The sequence below is a fragment of the Colias croceus genome, chromosome 18 (assembly GCF_905220415.1).
Source record: "Colias croceus chromosome 18, ilColCroc2.1".
Classification (NCBI taxonomy): domain Eukaryota; kingdom Metazoa; phylum Arthropoda; class Insecta; order Lepidoptera; family Pieridae; genus Colias; species Colias croceus.
Window position 1 is genome coordinate 1,536,690 of NC_059554.1, and position 13,189 is coordinate 1,549,878.

A 13,189-nucleotide genomic window follows, 5' to 3' on the forward strand; every position below is an offset into this window, starting at 1 on the left:
TGAAGGGTTGTAATGACATCCAACAAATGTACGACGAGACGGTGGAGGTGAACGGTACAGAGATAGAAAGCCCCAGCTCTGAGGAGGGACTTGAGGAAATGTCCAAATTCAACCCGCCTGTGCGGCACACCGCTCGCCATGATTTCGACTCAGATTCTGAAAGCGATTCCAGTCCGGACAAATTTGAGAACTTTTCAGAGGAGGATCTGGTAATCATTTGATAAAACTATGCTGTACATAATCAATTACTTTATCTATACTTTGTTTGTTGTACCTATTGCTGGATAAAAAGTTCTAAGTACCTACGAATGCACTTTACATTCATTTCATTCCTCTATATTCTATAACATAGGTATTTGTTTTCGTATAACTACAATCTTATGTAAAAGTTGATATTTTTATTTAAACATTTCGATTCAGATGAAAAACGTACTTTATACCCTAGCTAAATATCACAGCATCTTATAGTCTGTTGGCTAAAGCTACAGTTTTTATCTTGAACGGCTCGATCACATTACACAATTACAATTATCCTAATTTATTCTATTTTAAAGTCGTTTCGCAAATTGGTTAACTAAGGTAAAGGCTCCTAATACGGCGGTAGTCAAAATCGCTTCCTAATACGGTGGTATTTCTTTTTTCGAGTTTTATTCCTGTTTTATAAATTTTAAGTACACCAAAACGTAAGCTATTTATTCCAAATTTATTACTCCATGACTTAACTAACGTTTGCAAGTATAGCACATAGACAACACAACAAGATCAATCAATCTGTGTAACGGCATCGACATGAGAGGTGTTTCCATACAAACGCGAAACAACAAAAGTAAGTACACTAATATTTATAAACTAAGTTTTTCGTATTAAAAAGCCGTTCAAGTTTGTATATATGTATTGTTTATTGCATTTTCCTACTATTACACTCACTATTTAAATAGCTTGTTTCATATTTGTAAGTCATTTTCTACCCAAAAAATAAGAAATAAAATACCGCCGTAATACGATACAAATTTTATAGATTAATCCTAATACGGTGGCATAACTCCGAAATAGGAAAAATACTGGGCATGTTTAATTGTTTATAACTTTAATTTTATTTACTTATTGAATTAATTCCAAGATTAGTTGGAATAATTATTAATCTGATAAATTAGAAACCATATTCTGCGGTATGTTTTCTTAATTAGAAATCCAGTTAAATATGAAAATGGTTGAGTACAAAATGTTTGTTTCTTAGAAGGGGTAAAAATAGGAAGGTGTATTTTAATGTATCACAAATCATTTATTTTGTATAACTGTTGATTTGAGTTTTACACATCTGAGCCAAAAAACTGTTATCATTTGATTAAGCATTTACATTCTCTTGTTTATCGAATTTTTGATGGGTCAGAATTAGGATTATTAAAAACACGAGTAGTTTTCCTATTACGGTGGTAGATATTTCCAGGTAACTCTGTATTAGGTTATATATGATCTCCTATTACGGCCCTATTTCATAGAACTTAAAATTACCAGATTTAGGGTTGCGTAAATAAATAAGAAGTTTTGTGTCTTTTTTTGTGGATTCTTATTTGATATGCGTGTTTTTTTTCCGATAAAACTAAAAGCATAAATGAAACACATTAAAAGTGAATCAACGTAATCAAACCAATGGTTAATGAATAAAAAACTTACAATTTACTTTACTAACACATTCCTATTATTTAACAAATATTATTTGTACGGAACTTCAATGTATATAATATCTGACCCTCCGTATTAGGAGCCGCCTACCGCAGTATTAGGCTCTGACCAAAATCATACCTCCGTATTAGGGAAAATCGACATGACTATTTAAATATTTTTTTAAAATAAGAAATATTATGAAAATAAACATAGACTCAACAGCAATACAAAATTTAAGTTCCACTTTTAACGATAAAGTGGTTTGGCACCTTTACAAATACTTACAAATGCTTATTTTTGATACTTACTTTCAAATGTTGCGAAATACCTCCGTATTAGGTGCTTTTACCTTACATTTGACCAAGAGACGTGGGTACGCACATACTCTGAATAATCATTCACGCTCTAGTTACAATTTCTCCACAATTGTTTGTATTAAATACCAGTAAAAGTGGCCTCTATATTTGTTTACGGAAGTGGTTAGACAAGAGATTGTTAATGTAGTTTTGTTATAATAATTGACTCGGTAATCTTAGATCGCAACATTTAATGAATAATTGATACTTGAATACTTGAATAGTTACTCTCACAGTTACTCTAGCTAGTATCAATAGGGGAACCCGAGAAAATAAAAACATGATTCTTTATCCCTTTAAAAATATATTACTAGCTTTCCGCCTGCGGCCTCGCCCGCGTTTTCAACATACATAGGTACATACATAATTACAAACCTTTCTTCTTTATATAAAAATCTCGTGTCACAATGTTTGTCCTCAATGGACTCCTAAACCACTTAACCGATTATAATAAAATTCGCACACCATGTGCAGTTCGATCCAACTTGAGAGATAGGATAGTTTAAATCTCAAATCGTTTTAGAGAAAGCGAGTGAAGCCGCGGGCAGTAAGCTAGCAATAGTATAGATAAAATGTATAATTACTTAGGTAGGTCTTCCTTTTAAATAATCAGTTTTACGCAACTTTTTGATACATACCTAGTTGTAGGTGAATTATTTATGCTGAAGACGAACGATGCATAAACAAATGATATTGTTAGTTATAAAATATTACAAAATAAATATAGAGAGGATTGGTGAACAACAAATGTGAATGCTCGAAACAATATTTTAAATTAAAATAATATTTACAGTCCCCTGACAGAAAGTCTGAACATTCAGATAAGGATGAGGTGAAGCAAACCAAAGAATCTACCGAATTATCCAGGCAGTCGAGCAGACGCCATGATTCTTCTAATTCTGGTTAGTATTCTCTATTCTGCTTTAAATTCTATTAAGATATTGTCTTACTGTCCAAGTATTTAACAAAATTCACCGCAAATAATGCTACCGTATAGGTTTTAAGTTTAACCATGTTATCTGATCTCATTTGTGGCTATAATAGAATAGATTTCTCATAATATTATGTAGGTTGCTACTGGCGATCAAACAGGACATTTTCTATTATCATTTACCATCAAGCATTTCTGGGCTTTAATCATAATATACGTTTTTTTAGAAACAGATTCCGGAGATATAGAGCCAGATTTGACAAGACCAGACCCAGTGCTGCCATCAGCAGGGAGTGGCAAGAAACGAGGCGTGGTGATCCCTGCAGAGGGAGCTTACGATCCCAAGCAGTTTGCAGACCTTAAGGTGCCCCCGGAAATGGAGAATATATTTCAGTATATTATGAAGTGAGTGAACAAAATTCTCATAGCGACACGTATTAATACAGCAATTATGTAATAATTTAACTACAGGACTGAATGTATCGTTATCATTTAAATGTGTAATCAATACAATACATATTATACGCAAATGGTGTCAGCGTGGGAGATGGAATAATTTAAGAATTATTTAGTTGTTGTAATCAAAATAGATAAATCATATAAAGTTATTTTAATGTGCAATTACCTAACGAAATTCATTGTTCAACAAGTTCATAGTTAATCGCTTATACAAATGTATAAATCTTTAAATTATTATCATATTTATTACATCATTAAGTATGAAGTAATGTGAGCAAATATTATTTTTAATTCACAATTTCATCAAGTTTTTTAATTAATTCTGTCTTATTATGTTACGTGATGCATAGCGGCCAGAAGAAAGTAAATGTAAACTATTAAATAATATTAAATTATGCTAAATTAAGTATGGTTAAATATAATGGAGAAATATTATGTCGACTTTCCTTTGATTTGTGAAATTTTGGCTCTTTCTAATTAAAACATTCGGCTGCTCGTAAATAAAATGAATGAATATCAATGTAGTTATCTAGGTATGAGTTTCGACTTTAGTTTGCAAATCTTAAAGCAGCATCTGTGTCATGATGACTATAATATTTATATGTGATACCTATGTATATGAAAGCAACAATGAGATTTCTACATTTTAATGCGGTGAAAGCGTGCATGTTGTGTGAAGTGTCGTCTTTATTTGAGAAAAGCCGGTTAAATTTATTCAATGTGAAACAATTACACTTTTAACTATTACTTGAGTTTATGCTTATGAGTTCACTTGTTTGGTTAAATTAAAAGATACGTAAGTATTAACTTTGAACGCAGTTTATAGCTGATATTGAATTTATATTAAAACTAGCTGTTGCCCGCAGCTTCGTCTGCGTGGAAATGATAAATAAACATGATACAAATTTTCATCCCCAATTTTATCCCCTTGGGGGTAGAATTGATCAAAATCCTTTCTTAGGGGATGCCTCTGTCCTAACATCTACCTGCATGCCAAATTTCAGCCCGATCCATCCAGTGGTTTGGGCTGTGCGTTGATAGATCACTATATCAGTCACATTTGAATTTTATATAGGTATATAATAGATATGTAAATTTCCGTCTGCATTGAAAGTTTGATTATGTTAAATATTAAATTATTTAAAATATTACTACTTAGGTAAATAAATATTAAATACCTAGGTACATATTATATTAAATAATCAAATGAAACGGTGATAAATGGTTACTTTGATATTAAATATTTGAAAGTTACGAACAATATGACATTTTTCGAAAAAAAATATGTAAATATCTATTAATAGGTAGGTTTTTAGACTCTTCACGATTCACGAAGACAAAAAAAGAACTTAGAAGTGTTGGCATTCTTAGTTTTGGTTTGAAATTTATGACGATCTATAAGTAGATATGTTACTACGGAAGACACCAAATGGCTATTTATGGGCGACGCCAGAATATCCATAGGATCTATAAGAAATGTGTTTCTATTGCATTGAAAAATGTATCTGGTTAAAAGAAGTTAATCGCAATCCGTATTCTAAAAAAAGGGTTAATCTGGATTAGAGGGAGTTGGATGAGATAGATGTAGTTTATAATTATTGTGATTAACACATGGGCAAAGCACATGGGCTCTCACTTTATTATATTTTATGTCTAGGAGGCTAAAGCTTTCTTCAAAACAGCAAAAAAGGTTTTTCTTTCAGCATATGACAATTTCCTTTTGGATTGTATGATTTACCTATATTTAAACAAAACTAAACCCACTAGATATACGCCGCAAAAGATCGACATCGAGTTCAAGCTACAACCCTTCGTGCCGGAGTACGTGCCTGCTGTTGGCGACGCGGATGCGTTCATAAAAGTGACGGCCCCGGCGTGCGGACCGCGGGCGACCCTTGCTGAGCAGGCGCTTGAGTTTATTGATAATTTGGGTAAGTTCTGTTTAAATTATAGTTATTTACGCTATATACACGCTTCATAAGATTAAGTGCAAGATGTAGTAGTTGTAGGACTTGTAGGCGACACAGACGCTTTCATAAAAGTGACGACTCAAGCGTGTGGGCTGCGGGTGACCCTCGCTGAGCAGGCGGTTTATTGAAAATTTGGGTTAGTTTTGTTTGTATGATAGTCAATAGGTACCTAATTAGTTTCGGCATATAAAGATTGAGCTCATCTCATCTTTTTATTTAATCTAAGGTAATTAGTGAACGAATGGTAAAGAAACGGTAAATGTTTTCGGATGTGCTTTCATTTATTAGTAATTATTTAATGAATGTAAACAAGTATTTTTGAACCGGACTTTCCAACGCAAAATCAGTATATTTATGTTTTCCCCTAACCTTGTTCCGCTTAATTCGTCGACATTTCTATTTCGAAATGCAAAAATGTATTGGTTTGTAGTTATATATTAATTTTAAACGCATGCACTTGAATTGTGACGCTCCATTATAATTCTGACCTATATTCAGTGCCGGATTAAGCCAGCGCGGGGCCTGTAGCAAATTCTGTCAAGAGGCCCTTCGTTTGCTATAGTTTCTCAAGTTAAAGGGTATTAAATAAAACTGTACGTACACGGTGCTTCTGTGTGGGTGTTATGTTACCAGATATTGAAAATTTTCCCAAATTTTTCCCCGACTACGGAAGAAAGAGGGTTATGTTTTTCGAGTGTATCTATCTATTCTATACAATAACTAATAAATCTGTAGAAAGGTCAATTCTGTACATTGAAAATATTGAAAAAATAAATAGCAGGGGGTGTTACTGGATCGATACCAAACCCAAATATGTGATTAAAAAAATTTTTGTCTGTCTGTCTGTCTGTATGTGAAGGCATCACGTGAAAACTAGCGGTTCGATTTCGATAAAACTTGGTATAATTATACCTTATTATCCTGGGCGTAAAATAGGATACTTTTTATCCTGGAAAAATACGTAGAAAAAAATTAATCTTAATTTTTCAGTTTTATCCATAGACGTTGTTCCGTAGAACCGCGAACACACGTTGCGTATTATTATAGGCCTAGCCGTATTTGGGAATTGGGTCCAATAGATATTTATAAGATTTTATTGTCAGAGGTACCTACTCAAAATGGAGAAATAAACCATCCACGCGAAGACCGACATCCGCGCGGACGGAGTCGCGGGCGGAAGCTAGTGTATAATATTTCTTTGGCACGCCCTGCAGTATAAACCGCTGAACCGATTTTGATTTATGAGGTGACATTGCAATCATCTGAATTATTATGGTAGTGGTGTTAGTGACGTTCTACATAAATTAGCTGTCAGGGTTTAATTTTAATATAAATATTTGTATATGATAATTTTTTATAATATTGTAAAAATTCTTTTGTTACATAAACGATAAATTTTTAATTAAATAAATAACATAAAAAATGTTTCAAAATTACAATGATTACCTATATTATTTTTTATTTTCAAAATATATGAATGCGGATAGCGGTAGTTTTTAGTCTAGAACACGGGACATTTTATTTTTAGAAAGAAAGAAGGAAGAAACCATTTATTCCAATACACACAAACACACAACAATAGCATTGTAAATTATGAATAATAGGTAATATAAAACATAAATTTATGTATGGTTGCTTGCGCTAAAAAAGGAAGCCACTCAGGATACCTGAGGCATAATACCTTAACACTGATTTTCAGTGACACCTTACGACATCCACATTGTCAGCTGCTTTACTGGATAATAAATAAATATAATTCCTGAATAATAATAAGTAATAACTTTAACTAGGTTTCCGCCCGCGGCTTCGCCTGCGCAGTCAAAGAAAAACCCGCATTAGTTCCCGTTCCCGTGGGATTTTCGGGATTGCGTCATTTTACCGGGATAAAAAGTAGCCTATGTCCTTTCTCGGGTATCAAAATATCTCCATACCAAATTTCATGAAAATTGGTTCAGTAGTTTAGGCGTGATTGAGTAACAGACAGACAGACAGAGTTACTTTCGCATTTATAATATTAGTATGGATTGTCATGTCCATCACGGAGTTCAAATGAATTAAAAAACGACAGCGAAAACGACTCTCGACGTTTTTAAGCTATATAAAAGTAACAAAAAAAAAAGTATTATGCTTATTAAAATTATCTTATAATGGTCATGAACCTTTATTGCACTATACAAATAATCACATTCACGATCGAAAAATCCAACAGCACTACCTCGAAGATCTTTTAACCATTTTACCGTTTTACCCATAAAAATACGTCTGTTAAGCTAGAAAGGTCAAGTCAGCAGAGTCACTCGTATTATATCTCAAAATTTAGTGCTCATTTAGTGCTGATAACAGATATTTGGTGCTGTGATAGGAGGACTAAAAATGAGAACACTGCTAACTTTTCATTAAGCTAGCAGTGTACCATTTGTGACCGCGCTGTGATACAGTTGGAGCGAGGGGCACATCTGCTAATAATTTAGTGCTCAATTAGTGCTGCCTGTACAAGCAAACAGATTTTTCAAAAAAAATTTTTTTTCAGTTTTTTTAATATACATAACAACGATACGAGCAATCATAGAGCTGAAAAATCACTTTAGAATCGGTAGTAGAGAAATTGATTAGAGTTACTAATTAGTGCTCAATTAATGCTACCGGTAAACCCAGAAAAATTACAAACAAAAATCATTTTTCAACTGCTCGCTAAGAAAATCGAAGATTTTCAAAAATCGAAAAGCAAACAGATTTTTCAAAAAAATATTTATGAAAAATCTGTTTGCTTGTACAGGCAGCACTAATTGAGCACTAAATTATTAGCAGATGTGCCCCTCGCTCCAACTGTATCATAGCGCGGTCACGAATAACACTGCTAGCTTAATCACAGAATACGTAATAGTAGCTAAACGCTAGCTTAATGAAAAGTTAGCAGTGTTCTCATTTTTAGTTCCCCTATCACAGCACCAAATAACTGTTATCAGCACTAAATTGGCACTAAATGAGCACTAAATTTTGAGATATTTACAACCCAGAATAATAACCTATAACTTTTCGACGAAATCTTCGATTTTCTTAGCGGGCAGATGAAAAAAGATTTTTTTGTTTTTTGTAATTTTTCTGGGTTTACTGGTAGCATTAATTGAGCACTAATTAGTAACTCTACTCAATTTCACCACTACCGATTCTAAAGTGATCCTTCAGCTCTATGATTGCTCGTATCGTTATGTCCGCAGTTATGTATACTAAAAAACTGAAAAATTTTTTTTTTTAAGAATCTGTTTGCTTGTACAGGCAGCACTAATTGAGCACTAAATTATTAGCAGATGTGCCCCTCGCTCCAACTGTATCATAGCGCGGTCACAAATGGTACACTGCTAGCTTAATGAAAAGTTAGCAGTGTTCTCATTTTTAGTCCTCCTATCACAGCACCAAATATCTGTTATCAGCACTAAATTAGCACTAAATTTTGAGATATAATACGAGTGATTCTGCTGACTTGACCTTTCTAGAATGATTTTTTTGTAATTTTTCTGGGTTTACCGGTAGCATTAATTGAGCACTAATTAGTGACTCTAATCAATTTCACCACTACCGATTCTAAAGTGATCTTTCAGCCTTATGATTGCTCGTATCGTTATGTCCGCAGTTATGTATACTTAAAAACTGAAAAAAAATTTTTTTGAAAAATCTGTTTACTTGTACAGGCAGCACTAATTGAGCACTAAATTATTAGCAGATGTGCCCCTCGCTCCAACTGTATCATAGCGCCGCGCGGTCACAAATGGTACACTGCTAGCTTAATGAAAAGTTAGCAGTGTTCTCATTTTTAGTCCTCCTATCACAGCACTAAATATCTGTTATCAGCACTAAATTAGTACTAAATGAGCACTAAATTTTGAGATATAATACAAGTAATTCTGCTGACTTGACTTTCTAGAATGATTTTTTTTTTGTAATTTTTCTGGGTTTACCAGTAGCATTAATTGAGCAATAATTAGTAACTCTAATCAATTTCACCACTACTGATTCTAAAGTGATCTTTCAGCTCTATGATTGCTCGTATCGTTATGTCCGCAGTTATGTATAGTAAAAAAACTGATTTTTTTTAAATCTGTTTGCTTGTACAGGCAGCACTAATTGAGCACTAAATTATTAGCAGATGTGCCCCTCGCTCCAACTGTATAATAGCGCGGTCACAAATGGTACACTGCTAGCTTAATGAAAAGTTAGCAGTGTTTTCATTTTTAGTCCTCCTATCACAGCACCAAATATCTGTTATCAGCACTAAATTAGCACTAAATGAGCACTAAATTTTGAGATATAATACGTGTGATTCTGCTGACTTGACCTTTCTAGCTTAACAGACGTCATAAAAATGGCAAATTCATTTTCAAAATACTGGCAGCATACGTTGAAGTTTTGTATTCCTTCGTTATTCGTTTATGTAAAATAATTATTTGTATATTTTTTTTTTTTTTTTTTTTTACTTAGGATAGGGAAGCGCTTGACCACAATCTCGCCTGATGGAAAGCTGAGATGCGGTCTAAGATGGTACGCGCTTCCCTAGTAGGTACCGGTTCACTCTTCGCTTGAAGAGAATACAAAATTAAATAAGCCAAATAATCTACAGAGAACCTGTAAAACGATGTTTTATCTTTTTGTTTGTTTTCGGGAACAAATTTTACAGCGTTTTAATATCACAAGACAGCATATTTTTACTAAAATAGCAAACCCCTTTTTAGTCCGTTTTCTTATGGGAAAAGGTATAATTTTTGAGTAAAGCAATGCCATTTGGTACGAATGTTGTACTCGTCCACCTAAGCCCAAATCGCCCGGTAGCCAGTCTTTACTCCCCTGCAGAAAGGAGGGAGGGGGGTTATAGAACAGAGCGCCCGGCGCGGGCGCTCCGAAAATAAATTCTGGCGGAGCCATTTGGACCTTTGAGTCAAGTTTTGTAGTTTCGTAGTACCTTTCTATACAAGCATGCCCATAAGAAAACGGACTATTTAAATTATTGTTGTAGATTTTGATACCAACGTTTCTCGTGGTAGGTCCGTGTATTTTTTTTACGGTACGTATATTATAAATTGATATTTTTTTACCGACAGGTCATACCGCGGGGCCCCCCGAGTCGCGGGGCCCGTAGCATTTGCTACTCTTGCTACGTGGCTAATCCGGCACTGCCTATATTTAAAAATACATCGAGTGCTAGTTCGTTCAGCCAAATCTTATCTTGAAATTAGCAACATAAACATTGAATTTGCTGTGAAGTGAAGACAATGTAAATATAATTAACGTCATATTTTGTCTGTGACATCATGCTCGTACATTCTCTAGAGATAGGTTGGTACATTAATTGAGTATAATGTACTCTATCCTTTGAAAGCCAAAATTTGTTTATTTCGTAGATTAATACATATATAAAATATTAGCTTTACCGCCCGCGGCTTCGCCCGCTTTGTCTAAAATGAATTATATAGGTACTAAAACCTTCCTCTTGAATCACTCTATCTGCAAAAATAATGCATCAAAATCCGTTGCGTAGTTTTAAAGATTTACCTAAGCATACAAAGGGACATAGGGACAGAGAAAGCAACTTTGTTTTATACTATGTAGTGATTATAATTATATCAACAAACTATAGTTTATCTACAAAACAGAATTAAAAAAAGCAGCTGTCAAAATTAAACTGCAATAAATTGGCGGCAAACAGATGTCTAATGCTATTAATCTTGACTGCAAGATTTAGCTATGTAGGTAGCTACAATCACGTCAAATATGTTCTTGAACTATAACTGTCTTCTATTATTTATAAATAAAACTAAAATGCGTACGCGTTGGTATATGTATCATGTAAATAGCTGGACAGATTTGGATAAATTTATATTAAAATATTAATAACTTAGGTTTAGACTTAGATAACTACTGTTTACTATAGGTACCTACTTATATGAGACATTTTAGATGGATCTATGAACAATCGAATCCATGATTAACGTTCATATTTTGATATGTTAGCAAGCTAGTTTAAAAATCTAAGCTATCTGGTTTGGTATGGGTTTCCGGTGAAAAAATTTAACCCAAAAGTCATTGGCATCAACGCCTAAATCGTAAACTCAGTTTATATATAGCTTGAACCTTGAATGGGACAATAACTGCGTTTTAAATCCAAATAGGACATCGTACAGCTATTTGGAAATCTGGGTTTCATTCCTGTTTTTTTTTTTCAGGTTTAACGATACTAGATGAGCCGTCGGCTGAGCAAAGCGAATCGGCGTTGTTACACTTGCAACTACGCGCCATATCGAAAACGTCCAGCGCTAAATCTACTGTGGTAATTGTTTTATTTATTTTATACTAGATTTCCGCCCGCGGCTTCGCCCGCGTTTGCAAATGAAAACCCGCATAGTTCCCGTTCCCGTGGGATTTCCGGGATAAAAACTATCCTATGTGTTAATCCAAGTTACCCTCTATATGTGTGCTAAATTTAATTGTAATCGGTTCAGTAGTTTTTACGTGAAAGAGTAACTAACATCCATACATCCATACAAACTTTCGCTTTTATAATATATAATATGTATTAGATGACTAGTGTTAAACCACGGGCGTGCTTGGGTTGAATGGTAATAGTACGTAGTTTACAAAATAAAGAGATGAATAATGTTATGAGGCAGTCTACAACTGGTTGAAGTTGTTTTAAAATCGATTAAATAGTTTTGAGTATCCATAACCAACAAACACACATCACTCTTTGTACTATAATTTGTGGTCAAATTTCTGTAATTAGGTACTGCATTTCGTTCAGGATTTGGATCATTACAAAGACTTGTGAAAGCAGAATATGTTTAATCATAGTCAAATGAGTCATAATCGTGGAAATAAAAGATCAGATGCTTTAAATAAACATTTTAATATTATTTCAGTTAACCAAGAAGATAGACAACGCAGAGAAGAACCCAAAAGCGATCGAGCGCTGGATCAAGGATGTCAGCGAGCTGCACATGTCAAAGCCGGCACCTACCGTCACTTATACTGCGTATGTTTAATTCTATAGTAAAATTTAAATAATCCGTGCTTTTACTAAAAGTAGTAACATGCATTATTCCACTTTTACGTTTCTCGTTGATGACAAAAATCCATACTACTTAATATTATAAATGCGAAAGTAACTCTGTCTGTCTGTCTGTTACTCAATCACGCCTTAACTACTGAACCAAATTGCATGAAATTTGGTATAGAGATATTTTGATACCCGAGAAAGGACATAGGATAGGTTTTATCCCGGAAATCCCACGGGAACGGGAACTATGCGGGTTTTTCTTTGACTGCGCGGGCGATGCAGCGGGTGGAAAACTAGTAATTTATAATTTGAACCACTAGTTCTTGAGATATGCTTATCCACATAAAGCAGCTCTTGCTTTTTATAAAGACTGAGAGATCTGGCAAGGTATTTACTAAAGTTATCGAATTTTTTAGGAAATTGACATCTGATTAATTTCAATTTAATAATCCTCTTTTAATGTATTTATAGGAAAATGCCAGACATAGACAGCCTGATGGAGGAATGGCCAGAGTCAATGGAAGAAACGCTAAACGACGTCGGTTTCCCGCCTTCCACGCTCGACTGTTCGCTGTCAGAATACGTAGATTTAATCTGTGCCGTGTTTGACATTCCCGTCGTTGGTGACACTTTGAATGACAGAATACAAGCGCTACATTTGCTGTTTAGTCTGTATTCAGCTGTCAAAAATTCGCAGTTATACGCGGATAGGATAAAAGAAGAAAAGGGATAAATGTAACAATATTAAATTATTCTACAGTTT

At 34.1% G+C, this 13,189-nt stretch overlaps 1 protein-coding gene across 1 annotated transcript; it reads left to right on the forward strand.

Moving 5' to 3' along the window:
- Nucleotides 1–13,189, forward strand: LOC123699936 (intraflagellar transport protein 46 homolog). Its single transcript, XM_045646985.1, has 7 exons — nucleotides 1–209; nucleotides 2,815–2,923; nucleotides 3,180–3,357; nucleotides 5,179–5,342; nucleotides 11,597–11,700; nucleotides 12,290–12,402; nucleotides 12,898–13,189. Exons 1-7 carry the CDS (start codon nucleotides 27–29, stop codon nucleotides 13,157–13,159), a joined length of 1,113 nt encoding a protein of 370 aa, XP_045502941.1. The 5' UTR covers nucleotides 1–26; the 3' UTR covers nucleotides 13,160–13,189.